General features: G+C 46.3%; 3 protein-coding genes across 4 annotated transcripts in view; 1 reads left to right on the top strand and 2 right to left on the bottom strand.

Moving 5' to 3' along the window:
* MTF1 (metal regulatory transcription factor 1) overlaps window positions 1–18,021 on the bottom strand; it is a 43,993-nt gene extending 25,972 nt beyond the window's left edge. For both annotated transcript variants that reach the window (XM_055586334.1, XM_055586335.1), the window contains exons 1-3: window positions 17,881–18,021; window positions 15,687–16,145; window positions 338–576 (exon numbers count right to left, since the gene is read on the bottom strand). In XM_055586334.1, coding sequence (XP_055442309.1) covers window positions 338–576; window positions 15,687–16,094 — 647 coding nt within the window. In that variant the 5' untranslated portion in view covers window positions 16,095–16,145; window positions 17,881–18,021. The remainder of the gene's footprint in view (window positions 1–337; window positions 577–15,686; window positions 16,146–17,880) is intronic.
* The window catches only part of UTP11 (UTP11 small subunit processome component), a 250,829-nt gene that overhangs the window by 111,151 nt on the left and 113,753 nt on the right, over window positions 1–25,925 (top strand). The window lies entirely within an intron of this gene.
* Window positions 19,070–25,925, bottom strand: part of INPP5B (inositol polyphosphate-5-phosphatase B) — a 54,191-nt gene continuing 47,335 nt past the window's right edge. Inside the window, 5 exon segments of the mRNA XM_055586333.1 lie at window positions 19,070–19,906; window positions 20,147–20,258; window positions 21,323–21,450; window positions 22,100–22,184; window positions 23,709–23,822. Of these exon segments, the coding sequence (XP_055442308.1) occupies window positions 19,764–19,906; window positions 20,147–20,258; window positions 21,323–21,450; window positions 22,100–22,184; window positions 23,709–23,822 (582 nt within the window). The 3' untranslated portion in view covers window positions 19,070–19,763.

Genomic DNA, 25,925 nt, shown 5'->3' with positions numbered 1-25,925 from the left:
AAAGTTAATCTTCAAGTTGAGGCTGGGAAGGAAATCAAAGAATCCTTAATACCAAGCTCCTGAGCCAACAGGAGATATTATTCCATACCAACTACTAAAATCCTCAGGCCGGGATGTCATTCCGGGAAATACAAATCCAGACACAAAGCTTCTCTGACTGTAACCGATCCAGGATGTGTCCATGTTTAAGTAACAGCTCCTCTGAGGAACTGTCAGCAGCTGAGCGCGGCTGCCCTCTTTAAAGCCCTGCATGGGAACGTCTGCACGCAGGGGGAGCGCCGCGGTCACGGCAGAGCCGGGCTTGGGGGCAGGCGGTGCTGGGCGTGGGGGTGCTGACCTGTACAGCGTGTTGAACGCCTTCTCACAGCCCTGCACGTCGCACTCAAATGGCTTCTCCTTCGTGTGCACCCGCACGTGGATCCTGAGGCTGTAGGAGGTGAGGAAGGCCTTGCCGCAGCCCTCCTGGTTACAGACGAAGGTGTACTCCCCTCGGTGGGTCTTCTGGTGGGTGCGCAGGTTGCCTGCTGTGCTGTAGGTGCGGGGACAGCCCTCAAAGGTGCACTGGTACCGCTTTACCTGGCAGACGGAGGACACCTCGTCAGTGGCACAACAGAGCTGCCCAGGGCCGAACTTCCCCAAGAGCTTGGCTCTCGGGAGAGGCAGGTGAGATACATAGGCTTCTGTCGTCGACACAGAAAGCACCCTCTAACACAAGTGGGGAAATCTTCCTGCTGAGCAAATTACACCGGGGCAACAAGTGATGAGAGCAGTGGGCAAGAGACAAGGCAGAGGCAGGTAAATAACTCTAAACGAATATAAGACCAGTGTCCACTCAACACCCACCCCCTAAAGGTGGGCACATACTACTACACTCACCCACACTCACATATGATTTGACTTTAAGGTTTGACTCAACATCCTGTCCTCTGGGCCTATAACCTGAGGAGAACCAACCAGTATAAAACTGAGTTTAAAACATTCTGAAATTTATATACTCAGTCATAGGTGTACGAGTTCAATTATATACCAGCATAGTCTCTTCTATAACTTCAGATCTACAAAATGAAAAACGTGTATCACGAATTTCTGGGAATATCTGGCAGTATGGCGCTTCTCAAACTGCTCCTCTTGGTCCCCTTACCTCAACACCGTTCCTGGAAAGCGTGCTCTCCACAGGAGCCTCCACTTCCCACAATGCCTGTGGAACCACTCGGCAAGCTGCCTTCACCAGACGAAACCATGCTCTTGAGCTTGCTGGTGCTCAAGCTCTTTCCTCCGTCCCAATTTTCCTTTAGTATTGGAAAAAAATTTCTCACCGATGCCCTCTCCTTCTGAAAACGTGTCCTACACCACAAAGCAATTCCGTGGGGCTCTTTATCTTCTTCCCTGAGTCACTCACTCCTTTTCTTTAACTTCTACATATAGGTTCAGCCCAAAGCTTCTCTCTCATCTTCCAAACCTTCCCCATCTCTCTCCTGGGAAAGGGGAAGCAACACAGCCTTGGCTGGAGAAAAATGAATACTGGCGCTTGGGTTCAGGACTTTGCGCAGGTCTTTCCACGTCTCTGAACTAAAGGTTCTTTATTTCTACACAGCAGAACTGAATGTCCTGCTGTCTCACGGTGCTTGTGAGCAGAACAAAGTGAGACAAAGCATCTGCGAAAAGACTCTGTCAATGTCCTGATGCTACACATATCAAGGCGCTAGTTCTGCCTGTTCTTCAGCTTTAGCAAACACCTTCCTCCTTCAATCCTCATCGTTCTCCGAGCTTTAGTCTACTGCTCTCGCCACGCTACTGGTATTCATTCAACAGTTAATGAACTCCTATATCCCAGGCAACAAGCTAGGTACCACAGATAAAAAGGTGAACAAGACAAAAAGCTTTCCTTTTAAGGAGCATCATTTTAAGGAGGCCCATGTGCACAAATGATTATAGACTGTGCTGAGTTGGACGATGTACACACCCACGGTGCTTGGGAAGCATAAAAAAGGGAAACCTAATCCTTCTCAGAAAGACTGGACTCAATGAAGGCTTGGAAACTGAGGCATTCTGTCTGAACTGAGGATGCGTTTTGGTTTGCCTGTTGGTCTATTTTTTAGGGATTAACTGAAAAAGTGTTCCTTAGACAAACTGGAAGAGATGGGCATTCCAGAATGAGGTAACACCTTGAGAACTACATGCAGAGATGAATGAGAACACTGGTCCAAGAGACCACAAATACACCTCAGTAGGTAAGAGACTGGAAAAAGAATCTAGAAAAATGAGTGAAGCCTCCTCAGGTAAGCTGTGAAGTAGAGGAACAGGACAACAGGGAGCCAAGATATCTTGGTTTTAACCAAGATAGCAACACAACCAGATGTGGGGTTTACAAGAGCTCATTCTGGAAGCCTATGGAAGATAGACTGGAGGGTAAGCGAACAGAAGAAAGGATAGCAGAGGTGAAGAGAGGGAGAGGGGGGACAACTGTCCAAGACAGAGGTGAGAAGAATCCAAACTAGGGAAGTGACAGGACTTCCCTGGCAGTCCAGGGGTTAAGACTCTGTGCTCCCAATTATAGGGGGGATGGGTTCAATCCCTGGTCAGGGAACTAAGATCCCGCATGCCCACACAGCATAAATAAAAAAAGTGGCGGTGGACATTATGAGAGATAAATTCCAGAGAAAATAAAAGGGGGGAGATGGGTGGCTCTAGTGACAGCTGTGTGCTGAGGCGTGGTAGCAATGGGGAAAGGCAAGGTCAAGATCAACTCCCAAGACTAGGGCCTGGATGACAAAACAGATGGTCACATGCCAATTTTGGACTGGACAGAGGGTGGGGAGAAGTGATAAGTTGGGTTTGAGGTACTGCCAGGTACCTCAATGTCCAGTAGGAATGTCTAGTAGGCACACATAATAGGCTGGAAGCTAAAAAATAAAGTCTAGCGCAGGAGTTTCTGGTACACAGATAATAGTTGCCTTTACTATATAATAAAGCAGGCTGGTTCAAGGCCCAACTCTGCTACTTACTGTGTAACTTTGGGAAAATTACTTAAGCTAAGTCTCCAGTCCCTATTTACAACATGAAGGAAAGAAAATCAATCTTTTAGGGTTGTTATAAGGATTAGGGATAATTCATGCAAAGTATTTCAACATAGGGACTGGCATATAGTAGATGCTCAATAAAATCTTGGCCACGAGGCCAAAGGACGGGCTCCTGAACGTCACCAATGTTTAGGAAACTGGTAAAAAGAAGCGACGCCATTGATGGGTGAACGGGTAACATGACTGGGGAACTGGGAAGAGAATGCAAAGGAGATGGGCGTCACAGAAGCCAAAAGATAAAAGGTCTTAAGGAAAAGAGAATGGTCAGGATGTTTTCAGAGAAAACAAGGAATATAGGAAGGACTAGGGAAAGTATAGGCTCCAGCAGCTAGGAATTCACCAAGGACTCAGCAAGACTAGTTTTAATGGACTGACAAAGCCAGAAGTCTGGCTTAAGGTGAATCACGAAAGGCAGGGATAGAGGCTGGAGGTGCAGAGTGGCAGCAGCACAATGGACCTCTGAGTTGATGAAGTCTTGTTTGTTTGAACTAAGATAGGTTTTGAGCATATTTGGAAGGAAAATGGTCCTGGAAGAAAGAAGCTGAGGATCTGGGAGGAACATAAAGATGACAAGGATATTTAAAAGCCCGGGTGGAGGGAAAGGCCTGAGGTAGGGAGGAGGACATCCAGTTTCAGAGAAGGAGGATCTGATGTTAGGATGCAGCGACTCAAGGGCCTTTTGGGCCACGTGGTCTCTCTTGCAGCTACTCAACTCCACTGCTGTATGTAAGTGGAAGCAACAGTTTGTTGTTGTTTAGACACTAAGTTGTGTCTGACTCTTTTGCAACCCCATGGACTGTGGCCTGCCAGGCTCCTCTGTCCATGGGATTCTCCAGGCAAGAATACTGGAGTGGGCTGTCATTTCCTTTCCCAGGGGATCTTCCTGACCCAGGGTTTAGGCAGACTCTTTATCACTGAGCCATCTGGGAAGCACCGAAAGTAACCACAGAGTACATAAATGGACAAGCAAGCCTGTGCTCCAAATAAACTTTATCTATGGACAAGGAAATCTGAATTTCATCATTTTCATATATCATGAAATAATGTTCTTTTGATTAAAAATAACTGTTAAATGTGAAAACCATTCTACACAAACAGGCATCTGTTTGCCAAACCCTAAAAACCTGTGGAGGTGGGGAGGGAGGGGCCCCAAGTCCTCCCATCTCCCCTGGGCTCCAGGTCCTTCTCTCAAAAGCCCAATACCTAGTAGGATTTTGCACAGGATTTTAAGTTCCCCAGACAAGGGTTCTCCTGCTCATACACCCCTTTCCCTTCCCTAGGCCACACCAGAGGTGCTCCATAAATACCCGCTGAATTGAACTACTGATCAGGCATTCTCATGTCTCAGGGTCTAGTTTTGAAGCCAATCACCACCAGATTTATTCTAAAACAGTGCGCACACATGCCATTTCCCTGCTCAAATGATAAAGTCCCAATTCCCTAGCCTTGTATTCAAACTCCTTCAAGGTCCTCTTCAGGCCAGCAGCAGAGAACTGTTAAGGCCCACAAGGGACAGTACCCTCTTCCCTAACTGCAACACTAGAGTCCCATTAGAAAGGAAATGTCCAGTTCCTTTCTTCTCTGCTTTTCCCAATCTCTTCCACTCAAGCTTCACCACCACCAGGCCCTCCACTGCCATTCCATACCTACGTGACAGTGCCCTTCTCTGAATTCCAACAATATTTAACTATACCACTCACTTGACACTTAGCTTACACAGTTAACTATCCTCTCATGCACATGTCCTGATTTCTCAAGACGGAAAACCTCTTTGGCACTTCGAGACAGAGATTTCAAAATGATCACTGACCAGGGAGGAGAACCATGACTGTGAATGCTCTAATTAAGGAGTCTGCAAGTCTCAGTCACAGAGCTTATGACAGTGGTGAATGACAAGAGCAGAATTTCCTTCTTAAGATGCTACAGCGGCTGATAACTTCCTAAGTAACAAGTGAAATTAACTACTCATTCCCGTCTCTCTGCCCTGCCAACCGCTGCTCTCATCTAGATTTTCTTACTTGGCCAATTCAAGCTTCCATTAAGTGTTCCTTCCTCAGGAACCTGTTCCCTGACCCATTCCTACCCCCTTCCCGAATGAGAAGAGGTATCCTTATTACAGGGGCTTCCCAGTTGGCTCAGCGGTAAAGAATCTGCCTTCCAAGCAGGAGACGCAAGTTCGATCCTTGGGTTGGGAAGATCCCTCAGAGAAGGAAATCGCAACCCACTCCAGTATTCTTGCCTTGGAAATCCCATAAACAGAGGAGACTGGTGGGCGACAGTCCATGGGGTCACAAGAGTTGAACTCGACTCAGTGACTAAACAACAATTCTTATTACAGGTTTTCATGGCATCCTGGGCTTCCCTGGTGGCTCAGACAGTAAAGAATCCGCCTGCAGTGCAGGAGACCTGGGTTCAATTCCTGGGTTGGGAAGATCCCCTGGAAGAGGGCAGGGCATGGCCGCCCACTCCAGTATTCTTGCCTGGAGAGGGCTACCGTCCACGGGGTCGCAAAGAGTCAGACACAACTAAGCGACTAAGCAGAGCACATGGCATCCTGATGTCTTTAAAGCACAGAATACCAGTAAGATGAAATAATCATATAGTTAAATAATTTACATAATTATCTATTTAGATGCTAGGCACAGCAGTAGCTGGAGAACAGAAAGCACCAAGTAGACATCTGTAAAGTGAAGCAATGACCCGCTACTCTCCAGCGAGACTGTAGTCGGCTCCAGGAGAGCAAGGACCAGTCCCGCGACCAGGTCACTGTCAGAGCCTCAGGCACCAGCCTCTGGAGCAGCGACTTAGACTTGTTGAGTGAAGGAACAGATGACTAAACAAACAAAACTAAACCAACAGGACTCATTGTTGAGGAAAGTAGGGGCAAGGGCTCTAAGTAACAAAGGGACAGAGTTTCAAGGAGGAGGGTCAACCAGGTCAAATTTAGCAGAGGTGACTAAGGAAGCATTTCTTAAGACTCAGCTCACAAAATCAGAACTAGTCCAGCAAGACTAGTGAAGGGTAAGAGCAGAAGCCAGGACTTACCAGGCTGAGAAGCTGGGGGAAACGGAGGAGATGGAGATAATGAATAAAACTACTCTTACACAAAACAGCGGAGGGGAGAGACCGGGGAGAGGACACAGCCTGAGGAAGGTGTGTGGACTTAATGGTGGGACACATGGCTGTCAAAGCAAGTGCTCCCTAATACTACACTGAACAAATGTGCAATCTCACCCTGTCTGGAAGAAGGCAGTAAACGCAAGTGCCAATACTGTCTTTCAGAATCGTTTTTAAACAGCATCAAATATCACAAAAAGGGAAAACAAACCACCTCAAACTGGATCAGAGCAGGAAGTTGCAAAAAACCTCCTTACTCAGCAGACGTATTGCAACATTTGGTACATTTAAATACAATTAAAGTTTTTCACGCGTGTACGCATTCAAAAAAAGTTCTGTTCCAGGGATTATATTGTCCCAGGAGATAGGAATACAGAAAAAATGGCTCCTGCTCTCTAGAAGCTCCAAGTCGAGAAGAGACCCAAACAGACAAGAACAATAGGGTATGAGGAAATGTACAGATGTTAGAATATAGGGAAATATAGAGAAAAAGACTAAGAAAAACCCAGGAGGCAGCAGGAGAAGAGGACGACAGAGGATGAGATGGTTGGATGGCATCACCAACTTGATGGACATGAATTTGAACAAGCTCCAGGAGTTGGTGATGGATAGAGAAGCCTGGCGTGCTGCAGTCCATGGGGTGGCCAAGAGTCAGACACGACTGAGCGACTGAACTGAACTGAACTGACTGAAGAAAAACTCAAGCTTGGGGATGACTAAAAAGAACAACTTCTCAAAGGAGGTGTTGCCCAACCTGAATTTAAAGAACTTGCTGCTGCGGCTGCTGCTAAGTCGCTTCAGGCGTGTCCGACTCTGTGCGACCCCATACACGGCAGCCCACCAGGCTCCCCCATCCCTGGGATTCTCCAGGCAAGAACACTGGAGTGGGTTGCCATTTCCTTCTCCAAGGCATGAAAGTGAAAAGTGAAAGTGAAGTCGCTCAGTCGTGTCAGACTCGAGCGACTCCAGGGACTGCAGCCTACCAGGCTCCTCCATCCATGGGATTTTCCAGGCAAGAGTACTGGAGTGGGGTGCCATTGCCTTCTCTGTAAAGAACTTGAGGGACACATAATTAACTGGCCTGTCAAAATTAACCAGAGTAGGGGACTTCCCTGGTGGTGCAGTGGATAAGAATCTGCCTGCCAATGCAGGGGACACAGGTTCGATTGCTGCTGGTCTGGGAAGATTCCACATTCAGCAGAGCAACTAAGCCCGAGCGCCTCGAGACCGTGTTTCACAACAAGAGGAGCCACTGCAGTGAGAAGCCTGTGCACCGCAACTGCAGAGTAGCCCCCACTCTCCGCAACTAGAGAAAAGCCCGTGTACAGCAAAGAAGACCCGGTGCAGCCAAAAACAAATACATAATATTAAAAATTAAAAAAAAATGTTTAAGAAATTAACTAGAGTACCTGTAATATGAACATGTCACCAAAGATTCCATTGGAATACGTTTCTCCAGAAGAGCTTAAGTACTGCATCACTTAAACAGCTGCTGATTAGGGAGTTAGGGAGCTCAGATACAGCACAGGTTGGGATCACTGAGGATGGGGTCTAATGTTTCATAAAGGGCTGCTGCTGCTAAGTCACTTCAGTCGTGTCCGACTCTGTGCGACCCCATAGATGGCAGCCCACCAGGCTCCCCTGTCCCTGGGATTCTCCAGGCAAGAACACTGGAGTGAAGGTGAAGCCGCTCAGTTGTGTCCGACTCGCAGCGACCCCAGGGACTGCAGGCTCCTCCATCCATGGGATTTTCCAGGCAAGAGTACTGGAATGGGGTGCCATTGCCTTCTCCGTTCATAGAGGGCAGGAGGCATAAAAGTTTTCAGATGTTGATTTATAAAGTGCTCTGAGTAGTTCTAGAACAGAAAAATATTTAACAAAGATGATTTTGCCCTTGTAAGTTAATAGAAGCAGAGAAGGAAAGGTGAAATGAGATAAGCAAAAATAAGAAAATTAAACACTGGAATTCTAGAAGACAATAGCTTCAAAAAAAATTCAGAAGTGGGACTTCCCTAGTGTCCAGTGGTTAAGATGCCACTGCAGGGGGCGCAGGTTCAATCCCTCGTCAGGGAACTAAGCTCCCCACGTGGTGCACGGGAGGGAAAAAAAAAAAATCAAGAAGAGAAAAAAAGCTGAGTTTCTGCTGGAGGAAAAAGAAATGAGTTCAGCAGAATTAGATCCCACACACACTAAAAGCGCCACTGTCAGTAAGGAAAGGGAGTCTCTGATTCTGAACACTGAGCACCTGAACATACTTATAAATCAATGCTCAGCCTGGCTCTGCCCCTTCCTTCCCATCCCTCTCCCCAGCAACTCTCTCCCCACACTGTCAGTGATCTCCTCTCTCCCACTCCAGCAAATGCAACCAAAGAGCTCGAAGGAGAAATGGAAGAGCTCTGCACTGCCCACCACATAGCTGAATTCACACACTGTCTCCACGCCTCAACCCTGTACCTTTAGGGAACCAGTGCCACCCTGCTGTCCTTCACGTCTCAGCCCTTCTCATAGCTAATGGGCTTCATTGTACGATTCTTGCCTCAGATCATTACGAAAATACAAGACTATCAGAATCCTGAACACAGTGCCTGGTACATAGCAGGCACTCAAAAGATGCCAGCCACCTAACCCTCTTGCCACTGCTAGCAAACCAGGAGTCCTCATTCTTTAGCTGTAAGAGCCCTGAGCTTATGAAATAAGTAAGTCATGGGGATGTAGTTAACTACAGTTAATAGATATGTATCGTCTATCTGAAAGTTGCTGACACGGTAGATTTTTAAAGTTCTCATCACGAGAAAAAAAATGTTAACTAGACTTATTATGGTGATCATTTTGTAATATTTGCAAACATGGAATCATTATGTTGCATGTCAACTTTATCTCAATTGTAAAAAGTTTTTAAAAACAATATTTAAAAAGAGTCCCAGCCTTGCCTGGTACCCCAACTGCCCACCATGGAAGGAATTTTGGGGGGCCTGCTCTCAAGAAGGTCAAGAAGTCCAAGGGAGGAGGGTGAATGTCTGGAAGGTTACCTGTGGCAAGGGCTGCACCCAGAGCCCCTGCAGAGGGACTATGAACATGTTCTCCTTGTAAAACATGGTTCTAAATGGTGGGTCACATTCCACAACCGTATTAATAAGACAGTTCAGCAAGTCAAGGGTGACTGGGCTCCAGGGTACCCAAACACACAATCTATAACCCTGTTTCAGGAGAAAACGCTTCCCAAAGAGTTCCAAACGAAAACAGTTTAACCTTTTCTTCAACAGGAGGATACGTCCTTCCATACCTCCTTCAAGAACCATGTGGGGGACTTTCCTGGTGGTACAGTGAATAAGATTCCACTTGCAGATGCAGGGGACACAGGTTCAATCCCTGGTCCGGGAAGATCCCACGTGCCACCGAGCAACCGAGCCCATGTGCCAAAACCACTAAATCCACACAGTAGAGCCTGGGAACCGCAACTACTCAAGCTTGCATGCCCTAGAGCCCATGCTCCACAAGAAGAGAAGTCACTGCGAGGACAAGCCCGTGCACTGAAAAAAAGAGGAGCCCTCTCAACTCTGAAACTAGAGAAAGCCTGAGCGCAGCAACAAAGAGCCAGTGCTGCCAGAAGTAAATTTGTTAAAAAAGAAAGAAAAGAGAACCACGTGGGCCTTTAAGGAAGAGTGGACCTTCACCAAACAACCTCCAGGCACCAGGCGCGATCCTGAACGCTTTATGCATCCCCTGCTGTGCATGTATAAATGAATAAATCTTATTTCACCTTCACAAAAAGTGACAGGATATTTTTATTTCAATTTTACAAAAGAGGAAACGGAGCAGCTTGCCCAAGGCCACTTAGTATATACCAGAACAAAGATGGAACCGAGGTCTAACTTATCCCTGTGTACATCACAGAGGAAACAATTTTAAGAATAAGCTAGATTTAAATAAGAGAAAAACATGAATATTCAGATTCTTTCTCCAATGTCCTACATCGAAATATTAGCAATACTCAACAGGTACAGCCTACGTACGATGTAAATCTGAGAACTGTTATTCCTGCAGCATTATGCTGGAAAACCAGTTGGAATGTAAAGTCACCCTGGTCTCTCTTCCAAGCCAGTGGGCCTCAGTGATAGAAATGCTGATGGCTGAAAAGAAGTATGTGACACGCAAGTCGGCATGCAGGAGAGCGCGCTCAACTGGCTTCATCTGCTGGCAAGGGAAAATGCTTCCAATCCTGGTTTCCTACCGAACCCTGCGCCTTCGGCCTCAGCGGTCTTCCTTCTGGACTCCCCAGAGTCCCTCAGGGCAGGGATTACTTCTTTGTCCTTCCTGATATTTGACAAATGCTGATGATAATAAATAAAAGCTTGTGGAAAGAATGAACAGATCCTCAACACTAGCATTTCAAGCAGAAACTGTCTCTGTCCTAGTTCTGCAGGGCGATTCTGTGCGAGTTCACAAGGGAACCTGTAAAGGAATATAATCACGGTGTGCAAAGACTAAAAGTGGGCGGGTCCCCTCTGCAGAGTCAGCAGCAACCTGGTTTGTCTCAGAGGATCCTCACACGGCCGTAGGGATTGATAATGAGCAATGAGATTGGAACTGGGTCCCCACGGTAAAGGGCACATCACAAAAAGGCTTTGAAACACTGGAGTCAAATTTTCCCCCTTATTCGATATCTTAAATTTGTCACACTAAAAAAAAAAAAAAGATCTCTTGGAATGTCACTGACCAACATAGCAAGCAACCCAATTCATTAAGTGTACCTATACCTGTGCTTCTTGGCAGAAAAATATATTTTCTCCCAATCAATGCTCTGGGACACTCTGGTGCATCATAAAGAGCATATTTGGTATGTGACTCCTGGGTTTCTTCACCCTTCTTGGCCAACCATGCAGCAGAGAAGTGCAAGGTCAGTTCAGGGGTGCGGGGAGACACATTCACTGATGTGGTTCAGGGGAAGTAACCCGACAGTCCTGAAAAGGTCTTGGGAAGGGCATAGTTGTAAAAAAGTTTAGGAAACCAAGTGACTGCATGAACCGACAAAAGGAAACACAGCTGCTTAGAAACCTGGAGTAAAAAGGTATTAAAGGAGCAATTCTTAAGAATGCTGACCCTGAGACTGACAGGCTCTCATTCTGACAGGTCAGAGAGACGATGTTCTGATTTGCGAGCTTCTAAATCATTGACTCGATGAACTTAAGTCTTAGCACACTCTGGGAGACAGGGAAGGACAGGGAAGACTGCTGCACTGCCATCCATGGGGTCGCAAAGAGTCGGACACAACTTAGCAACTAAACAACAATAACAAGTCAACAGGCAGACAGCAGTAAAGCAGCAAGTACAAGAATAAGACAGGTGCACTTTGGATGGGAATGACCAGTGGCCCTGCGGAAAAAGGTAGGATCTGTAGCAAGGTTCTGGCTGGTTTCTTTTTGCACAAAACAAGCACAAGGGAGAAAAAAATGAAGTAATAGGTAAGCCAACCACACACTATAGCAAACAATGGAACAATCTAAGGTAAACAGGAAAATCAAGCCAGAATCTGACTCAGAAAACAAGCTGCTTAGGAAGCCAAGAAGACTAGCTATCAAATGATTTGATTTCTTAAGAGTAACACCTGGGCATAGAGATGCAGAAAAAGACCACGGTTTTTTGTCATTTTTTTTTTTTTAAAGGTGGAAGTGGGGGGAATGTAAAGAAATTATGAAGAATGTTATCAGACAGTCATAAACATTGGCCTCTTCATACCAATTAAATGGATTTAAATGCCAAGAAATAAAATAACATCGCTGTTACAACGAAAGCGACAGTTATGATGGTGCTCCGGGAAGGCGAGTCTACTGAATGTCTGGTCATTTAGCACAATTTTCAAAGACTGAAAGCCACTGCGGCTTCTCCCTCAACCCCCAGCCAACCCCACACCTAATGATTTCAATGAGTTTCTAGAACCTTCCATGTAGGTCTCATGGATAGAAGGGGAAAACATGGAGGGAGGAAAAGAAAGCACAGTGGGCTAAACCCATGGTGGACTGAACAAGGCACTTGTCTTATTCAACATGATTATCAAGGATCAAAAGACATGAATGGTAAACCAGGCTTGCAAGCGGGACGGAGTGGAAAAGCGATAGCTCGTATCACTGGTTGCATAACCCTCCCTTCCCTACCATCTCCTCCTTTTCTGCCTAGATCAGCATTCCCAAAACGTGTTCCACAGAACACTGACCATGGAAATAAGACCTGGAAAAATGGTTTCCCAAGTTCAAAATAATTGGAGAATTCTGCATTTCCTTCCTTCTTGGTTATTGTCAAAAGCTCTTGAGAAATCCCATATTCATAAACAAATCTCTGTCTTGATTTAACTTAAATGCTTCCCAAACATCTGCTCTTGAAAAACTCTCACATAGTAATCATTAACTGAGGATGGCCTGAAGTTTAGGCCCTGAGCCATGCTCACATTTCCTCTGCTAAAACAATGATCCAATCCCCTTACTTACTACTGCCTCATCACTTTTCCTCCTCCAACTACCCTATTTAAAAAAAGAGAGAGAGAGAGAGAGAAACCTTGATGCTTCCTGCCTCCTGTTTCCTCACCACCCACTCATTTCTCCATCATTTGAAATCTGGCCTCAGCCTCCAGTGCACATCTTCCCACGAGGTGATCAATTGCACAAGCAGCAGAACTAATGGCTCATCTTCAGCCCCTCGATCCCTCTTCAGGGTCACAAAAGAATATTCATATTTCTCAAGTCCCTCTTCCCTCAGCTTCCACAGCATTGTGTGTTCCACTCATCTCTGGGACTATGTGATCTCTGGTTCCTCTTTCTCTTTCTAACCCTTAAATTCTCAGAACAAGTCTTACTTCTTCTCCCTTAGGTTATTTGCCCACAGTTTGAACTACTGGACTTTCATGGATCCACAATTCTCATTCCAAACCCCTTCCTTGACTTCAGATCCACATTTCCAAACAGCTTCTCAACTTGTTCACTTGACTTTCCTCCAAGTACTATACATTCAATATACTCCAACCAGTTCACCAGTTTCCCCACCAAATATTCTCCTCTTCCTCTCCTCTTGATCCATGTTAATGGAATCACCAATCTTGGAGGGCAAGGGGGACAGGAGAGTTAGCTGCTTTCTCCTCAGCCTGCACAGAGCACTCTGAAGAGGCCTCAAAGTACCTATCACAGTGGATGTGAACTACTTAACTCACTACTGAGATCTGAAGCTCCATGAGTCATCTGTGTGGCAACTGTGCTAAGAGAGAGAAGACACTCAACATGCTTATGCTATGCTATGCTAAGTCACTTCAGTCGTGTCCGACTCTGTGCGACCCCATAGATGGCAGCCACCAGGCTCCCCCATCCCTGGGATTCTCTAGGCAAGAACACTGGAGTGGGTTGCCATTTCCTTCTCCAACGCATGAAAGTGAAAAGTGAAAGTGAAGTCGCTCAGTCGTGTCTGACTCTTAGCGACCCCATGGACTGCAGCCTAACAGGCTCCTCCGTCCGTGGGATTTTCCAGGCAAGAGTACTGGAGTGGGGTGCCATTTAAATCCTTTGAATCAGACTCAATTTACCACTCGTTCTCCAAATTTCAATAATAAACCACATTCTCTTATACTTCAACAAAAGCTCTGGATTCTTTCCACGTTAACCTTCATCAGACTCAAAGGAAATCCCAAACCTAAACTGAAACCATCTTCTAACCAGGCAATCAAGCTGCCACGGCTACCAGAGCAACATTTCTAAAATGCTACTCTAACCACATCACTCCTTGGCTCAGACACCTTCAGTGTACTTCCAGAACGCAGTCCAGACCCGCTGCATGCTATCACTGCCTTCCACGTCTGGATGTCTGCTATCTTTTCATCCTTCTCTTCCACAGCTCCCTGTGTTCTAGTCTAGGGGTAGTCTAGGAAACCCAACGCCTGTTTTCTCCTGTAAGTAGAATTTTACTGGAATACAGCTAATTGACATTTAGGGCCAGACAATTAATTGTTTGTTGTAGGGGGCTCTCCTGTGTACTAGAATGTTTAACAGGATCTTTGGACTCTACCCAATAGGTTCCAGTAACATTTCCCCAAGGTGACAACCAAAAATGTCCTCAGACATTGCTAAATGTTTCCTGGGGGACAAAACTATCCCCAGCTAAGAAACAACAGTCTAGAGATTTTCAAGTGTCAGCTAACAGTAAGATGTCATTGCTAATAAAATACAGGCCATATAGTAATTGTAGTACAGTGTCCAGATGAAGAGATTAAGAGTCGCATGGTATTTGGTGCCAGCTGACTCACACTTCTGAGACTGTCTTCAATTACAAATTTTAAGGACTCTGGAAAATTGGAACTCATACAATCAAAAGTGACCAGGATGCTGAGAAACTAGGGGAAGATGTCATAAGAGGGACACTAAAGTCAGTGGAGAAGATGTAGAGAAACCCATGATCTTTAACTACCTTGATGGGTTGCCCTCTGTGGGAGGAAGGTTTAGATCACTGCTCAGAAAGGAAGATCTAGAACCAGTGGGGAGCAGCTGCAGGAAGGCAGATTCTTGGCTTCATATAAGCCAAAGCTTTCTAACAATCAGAGCTGGCCAACAAACTTTGTATTAGGCTGAACTGTGGAACACTGTGCTCTCATCATCCTGAAGGTATTCAAGCAGAGACCAGAGGAACTGCTGCAGAGAGATTTCTGCATGAGGTGGGAGGTACGACACGATGGTCTCACTAGGTCCCCCTTCCAGCTCTGAGATTCTAAGCCTAGCAAAGGAAAACCATATGCCACGAATCAAATTCTCCAGTTTCAAGACCTGAATTACAGTAAAAGAGAAAAATATTTTGCGAAATGATTTACCCAATGGCTGTTTAGCAACGTCTGACAGTTAGTCCCTGGCATTGTAACTACCAGGGATCTACAAGTTGACCTGCAATTAGTTCCTGGAAAATGTATATCACTACCTTTAAACCACATCTTTTACTCTGCTAATTATCACCACTTTGTATCAAGCTTTACAGTTTTCAAAGCACTGTAATAATGAGTTACCTTACGCGCACTAGCTAAACACAAGCATGAAAACTTTTAGATATACTGCCTCTTGCTCGAATTTCTTACAAAAGAAAGATAGCCTTCATTGTCCACTACGTGTTCACTAATAAAGCATACTGCAGCAAACACTCATTTCTCCAAAACAAAGCATTTTTACACAACAGTTATTTCCGCATCAGAGACATGGATTTACCTCCGTGAGATGTCTATTTTATTTATGATCTGAGGAGGAAATTTGGAAAAGTAGCAATTTAGCTTTCCCAGATTTCAACATAGCCATACACACTGAAAGTTTCAGAAAAGAGTCACAACAAAACACGAAGCATATACTGTTAAGGAAAGCCACTGTAGGTCCTAATTTCAGGGGCTCTGATACTCCCTGGCTGAAACTGCCATCTAGTGTGGTTTAAGGACCCTCCCCAAAGCCAAACCGGGCCCTCACCCACTGCTTTACTTACTTCTTTACGTTTTGTTTCTGGACATTCCGACTGCAGAGTGAGGGTTGCACCTTCAATATTTCTTGGCATGGGCGTGGAACCAGGGTTTATTGTTAAATGGATCTGATCTGGTGAGATAATGTGTTGCACGTAACCCTGGGACATTGCTTCATGATCTATTAGATGAAAGCCCTCTTCACCCCCTACTAGAAAAGGCAAGTGTTCTCCACACTGTCCATCGTCATCTTCATCCTCCAAAGTGCCAGGGTCCTGCTCGATAAGAACAGTCGTCCTATCGTAAACAGTTCCAGATGAGGAAGGCACCAGTCCGTTCTTATCCACAAACCTGAGCATCTTGTCATCGGGGGTCAGCTCATCTTCCTCTACCTCAAAGTAGCTGATGCTGTCGTCTGGACTGTGGTCCCCCATGGTTCAGTTGTGCTCAGCCCAATTGTGAGAAATGGAAAGGCAGTGACCTGTCTACAAGAGAACAAAGCCAGAGTCAAAGTCATAAACCACAGGACCCAGGGACCTCACCTCCACAGCAGTCACGAGACTCTTTTTGCTCTCCATATAAGAGCAGGCCAGAGTAATGAAAAAGATCTTCTTTGGGAATTTCTTCTTTAAGTTGAAAACTATCAAGTCATTTTGAAGGAAAAACAATGCCTTTTTTAAAAAATGGAAGTAATGGGAATTCCCAGTGGTTAGGACTGTAGAGCGCCCAGATTCAATCTGTGGTCTGAGAACTAAGATCCTACAAGCCACTTAGTGCAGCCAAAGAAATTTTTTAAATAAATAAATAAAAAATTTTAATGGAAGTAATAACTAGCAGCTGATAAGACCTTCCAAATGTGCCTTACTGCCAAACACTGTGAAGATGAGTCAAAATACTTAAGAGGAAACAGGGACAAACTGTTTCAGGGCTGAGTTGTTATAAATCTTAAAGAAAGGAAACTCCAAATGAAACAGTGAGGCAGTAAGTCTATGGTGGAAGAAGCAGGGCTTTGAAGGTAGGGTCACCTAGCCACAAATCCTGGCTTTCCTACTTACTGCCTGGGTAACTTTCTGTGCCTTACTTTTCACTTACATAGGGTGGGACTGGTAATTCCTGTTCTCACCAAACTGTTATGCAGAGTAAAAGACATAATGTATGTTAAAACGCAATGTCTGACCACAGCAGAGGAATCAAGGGTGAATCTGTTCTCTCCATCCCAAAACAGATGGTTGTTTCTGGGTAGTGGAGCTGACCCCTAATCAGGTATATCTAATGAAGATCACTTTATCTATTAATCTCCTAAAACAATCTGGTGTCCACTAGAAGCTAAGTTTTATAGGGTGCTCTCTGAAATGAGGGAATAAAGAGTCTTATTTTCGTCCCTAGGCATGAGGAGTTCAGGAGATGTCAGTTAAATGAATGAAAGACTTGCAGATACACCCTCTTGGAAGGATATACTCTCTCGGGGAAAATATCAAACTTGAAGTTTTCCTGTTCTGGAATACTGATTCTTCTTTTACTTGCAAACACACCGGTTCCACAAACGCGGGTTTGGCAGACAGAATAGAGAATTTACAAATAATTAGTACATCACTTTTAGTTTTCAGTCTGGCTTTGCACTTTATCTTTCTCTTCTGTTTCGGATCAGAAAGTGAACCTTTACTCGGTAGGGCGGCTAGACACAGTGGTAGTTACCAGAGACAGGCCAGGGGATCTGATCCGGGAGGAACCGGCCCGACCCCTTGCTCTGGCTTACGCAACCCGGTAGATGCACATTTCGCTGCATCTGAGAGGAGAGATAAGAGCACCGGGGGCCCCACTGGGCTGCCCCAGCACCACAGGCGGCAACGCGGAGACCAACTGTCCGGAACAAACAAGACCAGGAGCTTTGAGGGTGGCAAACGAGAAGTACAAACGGAGCACCCTTAAGAGGAGACTGGGAAAAGGAACCTGTCTGGGATGGTCCCCCGTCAAGGGCTACACGAAAACACCCGAAGTCAGGCTGGGGGGCTCCAAGCCGGGAGAAGAGGGGCAGGGTCCGGATCTCCATGGAAACAGGGGAGGGGGGCTGGATACTCATCCCCATGGAAACGGAGGAGGGGTGGGGTCCCTATGGTAACCGGTCTGGGGCCCCTAGTGGAAAATGCTTCAGGAGGAAGCTTAAGTCCCGTGCCTCCCGGGAAGTCCCCAGCCCAGGCCGCGTCTAGTTTCGCCTTTTACCTCCGCGGCTCCCGGCAACGGCGGCGGCGGCAGCAGCTTCTCCCCTCCCCAGCGGCACCATGATTGCCCCCACCTTCCCCGAACGTCACTTCCGCTTCCGCTTTCCGGAGGAAAGAGAAGATACGGGCTCCGCCTCCCATTGAAGCTTCTGGTTGGTTTAGTCAGTGTGGGGGCTGAGCTCGAGCCTCCAATTGGTGAGCGCTAAAGGGGTGAGGCGGGGCGGGCACCGCGGAGATTTCGCTGGGCCGCGAATTCCGCCCGCGCGGTGAAGAACCAGCCTCGTATTCTGCTTGCGGGGGTTCGGAGTTCCGCTCAAGAGGCACCAGACGCGAGGAAGACGGGTCAGACCCGCTAATCACTAACCCAAAGTCTCCTCAGCGGGGCTTGCGCTGCCGTCACCTTGGCAGCCGCAAGCACGACGGTAAGGACCACAGTTAGCCGCTGAATTCCGGCCGGGACCGCAAGGGGGAAACCTGGAAAGCTGTGGCATTCCCGCGTTTCTCCTGTAGCTCCAGCTTCCCCTCCTCACCCAACAAAGTTAGTAGGCCAGGAGGGCTCCAGAAAGGAATCCTGGACCCAAACGGCAGAAATGGGGAGTATTCCAAGCGTGGCCAGAGGGCGCCGCCACCTCTTCCCCCTCTCACAGGCTCTTTTAAGACGCCCAAGTCCCTCCTCACTCGCCTGCCCAGGCCGTGTCTCCCAGGTTTTTCTCCAGAGGACTGCCGGCTTCCTCCGGACACGCACCCGGGCCAGGTAACGCCACCTACTGGCCATTCCCTTTCTTTAACCGTTCACATGGTCATACAGCCTGCCCGTATCTGAATCACGACACTGCCAAGGAGTGGTGGTGTTCCAAGAAGCAGTTTTGAACGTGCTTTCATTCTGCTCCAGACTTATAAATGCCTGTTAGATCTAGCTGTCGGAACTTCTTATCAGCCACAATCGTCTTCCCTATAAGCTACTTCTCTTAGAATATTCAGAGTGGGACAACCCTCAGAAATTAGATCAGGGGTCAAGGGGTTGGGCCAGGCCTGTACTAGCTCTTCCTTGAAAAATGTAAATAGTGGTTGTTAACACCAGACTGCCAGGCAAGTATCTCTCTGGCCCCTGCCCAGCTGCCCCCAGTGCTTATGCCACAAATGTCCAGCTGCTGAGACCTGCCATCTCTAAAAAGATAAAAACAAGCAACCACTGTTAAAAATACATTTATCATTAAAATATACTACACACAGAGGGAATGCATTATATACAGTTGGGAGGATTTGTTGGCCTGGTAAACTCCACTTGTTTCACCAGAACACCAGTTTCTTCAGCATTTTCATTTTCAAGCCACTGTATTGCCCTTGGAGGCTAAGTGGCCAGTTCCAGAGTTGTTGAGCCATATTTATGAGTGGGAAGCGGGGCAGGGTTTGCATATGGGTACACACATGTCCTTGGACAGAGCGCTGAAAGCACCTGGAGAGGCTGTGTGGCCTGTTTATCCAGCAGCTTCCATTTAATTCTTTGTATTTGCATCCTCATTCATCCTTCAGGACTCCAGAGTTTGTTCAAATATCTGATTGTGGGGAGCTCGGCCCAAGCTACAGGGAAGGCACTGTATGCCTTGGAAGCAGGTTGAGCACAAGGAGTATGGCTGTTTAAACGTTAAAAAAAAAAAAAAAAAAAGTTAAAAAACTAAAGTTGAACGCTGCATGTCAGTTTTACTGTGGTGGATTTCCCCTCAATGTCTTCACAACTGGCAGCAGGACTGAGTGTGATGGTCATGGTGGACAGGGCGGTCTGGGCTCAAGAAACAGGCAGCTGCCACTCAGGCTTCCCTGTGGGCTCATATCCTCTTAGGGCAGCTCTGGAGCTGAAACAGGTGGGAATGGTAACTGGCTGTCTCAGGCAGAATAGGAGAGGAGAGAGAGAGGCTCCGGCTGAGTGAGGAACTGGTGAACAAATTCTTGAGCCTTCTTCTTTTCTGCCATTTCAAGCTTTTGGTGACCAGCTGGGTTTCGAAGCAGCAGGCTACCAAATATGCTGGCTGCATGAAAAACACAGAAAACACAGAATTCAGCAGAAGTACTACTTACTCTCGTGTTCTAAAGGGTGGGGAGGACTGCCCCCCGTGGCAATAGTTTCTGCTTTAAAATAACTATCTGAGGGTAAACTTTGCCCAGAGCTTGAGGTTTTAGTTCCACTGCAGTGGACTTGGGACCTTCCTCAACCACCCTTCTTGTAATGAGTCAGTTTGCAGACTGCTTTCCACACATCCTTGGCTTACCTAGAATATTATCATCCAAATGATTTTTTGCTGAATTTTTCAGCAATTCTTGCAAAAACGCCATCAAATAGGTGAAGACATTTCTGTGGCACGCAGGAAGGGTAGTAATGACCTGAGAGAGGGAGAATTGATATTTGTCTTTTTGTTCATTCAATCATTTCTCCAGTGGCTGTTATATTCCAGGAATTGAGTATACACGATCCAGGTACATGAGAAAGACTGTGTGTAGAAAACCCTGATCACTCATCACAGGTGCCAAAAGAGAAGCACAGATCAAGTGCTACGTGAATTTAGAGGTCAAATTTCTAACTGCATGTTCTCAAAAGTCAAAAACATCTCAGTTGGGTCTTGAATATAAGTGAAGATTGGACTTGCAGAGGTAAGGACTAGAGCATTTAGGGCAAAAGAAAGTGTAGAAAAAGGCAAGATAAGGAAAACAGTGAGATAAGAGAGAACCCATTGTGAGAAGTCAGTTTTGGTAAGAGCACTACTGTCTGAACAGGCCCTAAGCCTGGAACGGTTGATCAGGCTAGAATTCAAAAAGTACTCTGGCTGTCTGCATTTCAGAATTGGTGGCAAAGCTTGCACAAAATATATTTCAAAAGAGATTCTGATTCAGAGGAGGTGGGGTAAGACTCGGGAACCTGTATTGTTAGCATATTTCCTAGATTATTCTGCTCCGGCAGGTTACTTATGTGTACGACTAGGTGAGATCATAAACAGTCCCAAATACTGGTTTAAGAAAATCCTTATTTGGCAGTGGAGAGCCTTTCTGACTAATGGGGACCTGATGAGAACTTCTGAACCCCAGATCTAATGGCAGTTCGCAAAACCAATTAGCAGAGGCAGAGTATGAATGCAGGGCCCTGAACCAAGGAAAGTGGGACTCGAATGGAAGAAAGGAGGAGAGTGGCAGAGTAAGGGGATCACACATGTGGGAGGTGAGAAGAGGAGGAGGAAGAAATGACTCTGTTTTCTGGGCTGAGTCAGTGGAATCATGGTGATGCCATTAAGAGGAAAAGGGACATGAGAGGAAGAATGGGTTTGGGAAGGAAAGACTTGGAGTTGAGTTTCTAAGACTTTGCATTTGGGGGATGGTAGCCACTTTGTTCCTGTAGGCCCCATGAGACCCAGGGTTACACCATGAACACAGCAATGCTCCACGCTTGCCCTCACCTGTTTACTTGCTGTGAGGTTGCCGGAACACTCCAAGCAGTTGCGGTAGGCGCTGTAACAGATGACAGGCTCTGGCAGGCTCTCCAAGAAGAGCAGCAGGGCTTCGGCCACAGAATGATTGCTAGCAGCTTTGGGCCCATCGTTAAGGAATAGATGACGCTGCTGCCATGGTCACTGTTAGGAAAAGGCCTGGGAGCCAGCACGTGCCAGAGTGCTGCGTGCCCAGTCAGGCTCTCTGCTCAGTGCTTACATGCCAGACTGACATTGTGAAGGGGCCAAGCTGTTAGCTTAGCTGGGCTGTCCTAAATCCTGATATATTGGTTGCTTAAGGTTGTAAATGGAGAAGGCAGTGGTGACCCACTCCAGTACTCTTGCCTGGAAAATCCCATGGACGGAGGAGCTTGGTGGGCTGCAGTCAATGGGGTCGCTAAGAGTCGGGCACGACTGAGCGACTTCACTTTCACTTTTCACTTTCATGCACTGGAGAAGGAAATGGCAACCCACTCCAGTATTCTTGCCTAGAGAATCCCAGGGACAGAGGAGCCTAGTGGGCTGCCGTCTATGGGGTCGCACAGAGTCGGACATGACTAAAGTGACTTAGCAGCAGCAAGGTTGTAAAGTCTTCTCTATGCAAACTTTAAATAAGAAAAACATGACAGCTGAGTTCACAGTGTCTGATTTTGAGCCTTAAAGTATCACCCTTTTCTTTTGCTCACTTCTCTTACTCATATGCACACACACATATACACACGGGCACACGAACATCTGAAAGGATACAGAGGTTATCAATCATCCCAGTATCTAAACAGTCCCTGATATGATCAAATTCCGACCTCAGGCCTGGCTGCTGAAACAGATCTTCCTGAAAAAAGGAAGAGAGTCACAAAATAATTCTATTCTCAGAAAGTCAGCAATGATTTCCTGACCTAGAAGCATGATCACCAGCAGGGTACAGAAAGGGAGAGCATGTTGAGGCTTTTGAATCAACCCAGTAGACAATGTGATGTAGGCTGATGTGGCTGATTCATCTCTCAGGCCTTCCCAGTCATGCTCCCACAACAGGTCTTGAGCACAATAATGTATCTATTATGAGAGAATTCCCTGGAGTCCAGTGATTAGGCTGCTGTGATTCCATTGCAGGGGGTGCAAGTTTGATCCCTGGAGATCTGACCAAAGGGAAAACTTTATTATTTTTTTTATAAACATTTATTAAAATAGTCGTGTCCGACTCTTTGTGACCCCATGGACTGTAGCCTACCAGGCTTCTCAGTCCATGGGATTTTCCAGGCAAGAGTACTGGAGCTGAAGGGAAAACTTTAAAGTAGCTATGGTTCCTGCAGTGTTAAGAGGGATTAACCAGGAAAAAAAAAAAAAAAAAAAGATATATCATTCATTTATAAGATGGAGAAAGTTAAAAAGGTATCTCAGTGCTTTGAGAAAATGAGATTATGGCAATAAAGGTATTTCCATGAATCCTAGGATCCCGTATATTCATTTGTTTTACAAAATGACTCAATGCCCAATAACTGAACAGTAACAATATTATATGTATTGCTCAAAAGTTACACCTGGAAGGAGCTCTGTAGAGAAGGTAGACTAGCACAGTCCTTAAGAAGGTGACTTCTAGAGATTCCCTGGGTTTAAATCCCGATCCTGCCCATCTGTCAGCTCTGGGACCCTGGCCAAATTATTTCACATTTCTGAGCATCTGTTTCCTCATTTGAGAACTACTGTGAGAACTAAATCAGGTTGTGCTGCAAAACACTTAGAACAGAGTTTGGGACACTGTAATGCTCAATAAATCTGAGGGGAAAAGCAGAGAGACACTGTGCTAAGAATGTACACTGCTCTGAAGTGGCAGAGCTGCAGTAGATCAGAGTTCCTATGGGTCTCCCTGGGCCCCAGACAAACCAGTCAGTGAAACTGACCAATCTGATGGCAGGAAGCTTGCCCAACCCACTCTGGAAATCAGGCTTCCTGACTCATGGCCTGACGGTCCACGGGTCCCCCTGCCTGTCTGGCTTGTCAACAAGTGAGCCCCTCCCATTCCTAGAAGCTGACAAGAATTCCTGCAAAGGAAAGCAGGCTGACATTCTGAGAAGGTTTCAGATGCCTTTCTACTGGGGGACCCCAGAGGCCCAGGGAGGGAGTATGCTCTGCCCAGAAGGCCCTCCCAGGCTTCTTGAAGAATCAGGTGCTGTATGTCATAGTGGGGCCCCATGGGAGTGTGGCACGTGAACCTGTCAACCTCCACTCCACGGTGGAAGAGCAGCGTTCCACAGGTTCTTCAGAGGAAAGGTGTTTTCTGCCCAAAGTTCTCAGGGCTGATGCTCTTTCTCAAGGCAGCATGGCCCCTGTCAGGTGTGAATACCTCAGCACCACCTACCTGCTGGATAGCATTTCGGTACAGGTAATCAACCAATATCCAGAGCTCCTTGGGGATGTCCATGGGTTTCTCCAATTGGCTTCCATTATCTTCAGTCTGGAGTTGCATCAGAGTCTGAAAAGAAAGAAAAAGCATGATCAGAAGGTCCACCAATGGAGCTTTCACCAGGCTGGCTTCAGGAGAACGCAGGATATAGGGACAGCAGACCCATGGAAGAAGGGAAGCATTCTGATGTCCCTAAGCAAACGCTCATCAGGCAAAAATGAAATCAGGTGGCATGATCAAGGTATGCAAAGTGACTCCTGAGAATTGGGAGTGGCTTATGGCAAGTAGTTTCAATGAATCAGGTGAAATATGTAGCATCTTAGAAACAAACATCCTGCCTGTAGCACTTTCAGCGTCAGAACCAGAGAAATGGTGGTGTGGTCTGGTGAAAAAAGAGCACAGACTTGGGAATCCCAAAACCCAAAAGCAAGGTTGAGGTCCAGGGTTAACTCACTACACAGACCCGTGACAAAAATCACTCCCCTCATTAGGCCTCTGTTTTCATCTATAAAATGGAGAGAAGAGAGTTCAGGAGTCCCTAAATTAAAAAATGAAATGGAGGAAAAAGAAAAGCATACCTATTGCCAAAAATCTGTTCCAAACTAGCTCCCCTGTATTAAAATTATCTCCATAGGAACTTTTTATTAATTTTATTGGACTATAGTTGATTAAGATGAGCACCAAAGAATGGATGCTTTTGAACTGTGATGTTGGAGAACACTCTTGAGAGTCCCTTGGACTGCAAGGAGATCCAACCAGTCCATCCTAAAGGAAATCAACCCTGAATATTCACTGGAAGGACTGATGCTAAAGCTGAAGTTCCAATACTTTGGCCACCTGATGCAAAGAACTGACTGATTAGAAAAGACCCTGATGCTGGGAAAGATTGAAGGCAGGAGAAGGGTACGACAGAGGACAAGATGGTTCAATTGCATCACCAACTTGATGGGCATGAGTTTGAGCAAGCTCCGGGAGTTGGTGATGGACAGGCAAGCCTGGCATGCTTCAGTCCATGGGATTGCAAAGAGTCAGACACGACTGAGTGACTGAACTGAAATGATAGCTGATTTACAATTTTGTGTTTGTTTCAGGTATACAGTAAAATGATTCAGTTATACATATACATATATTTATTCTTTTTCAGGTTCTTTTCTCATACAGGTTATCACAGAATATTGAGCAGACTTCCCTGTGCTATATAGTAGGTCCTTGTTGGTTATCTATCTTATATATAGAAGTATGTATATGTTAATCCCAAGCTCTTGATTTCCCTGTCCCCACATTTCCCCTTTGGTAACCATAACTTTGTGTTCAATAATCTGTAAGTCTGCATATGAATCTTTTTAGATCTCAGAAAATTATTTTAGGATAATACACCAAGTGATGATTAAAACAGGGAACTCCCTGGTGGTCCAGTGGCTGGGACTCTGAGCTCTCAATGTCGAGGGCCCAGGTTCAGTCCCTGGTTGGGGAACTAGGGTCCCACAGGCTACGCAGCGCAGCCAACAAAATAAACAAAACAAAACAAAAAAAAAGTGATGACTAAAACAGGAAAAGAAATAACTATCGTGGGGCAGGGACGTGCATTATCTTGGTATCTGTGGCTGAATTTCTTTAATATTATTATGAAGGATCAAAAAACACAGCCAAACATTTCAGTTTTTCCATCAAGAGGTAGTCTTGCCCCGTCCCTAGAATCGACTGACCTCACAACTTGTTCTGATCAATAAAATGTGGCAGAAGTGGTACCATGTGAGTTTAGAGGTTAAGCCACTAGGGGCCTTACAGTTTCTGTGTTCAAACTCTTGCCACTACTGAGGGAAGCTCAGACCAACCTACTGAATGACAAGAGCCCATAGCGAGGGAGAGGCCCAGTGAGCAGCCAACACCAAGAAAGCAAGGGAGGGGCTTCCCCGGTGGCTCAGTGGCTCAGTGGCTCAGTGGTCAAGAATCCACCTGCTGATGCAGGAGACACAGCTTCCAGCCCTGGTGCATGAGGATCCCACATGCCATGGAGCAACGGAGCCCATGCGCCACAACCAATGAGCCTGCAAACGGCAATCACTGAGCCCACGTGCCGCAGCTACTGAAGCCCGCATGCCCTAGAGCCCAAGCACCGCAACTAGAGAGTAGGCCCCGCTCACGACTAGAGAAAAGCCCTTGCAGCAACCA

Source organism: Bubalus kerabau, chromosome 6 (assembly GCF_029407905.1).
Source record: "Bubalus kerabau isolate K-KA32 ecotype Philippines breed swamp buffalo chromosome 6, PCC_UOA_SB_1v2, whole genome shotgun sequence".
NCBI lineage: Eukaryota > Metazoa > Chordata > Mammalia > Artiodactyla > Bovidae > Bubalus > Bubalus kerabau.
Note: the sequence above shows the minus strand (reverse complement) of the source record. Positions and strands in the feature narration are given on the sequence as shown.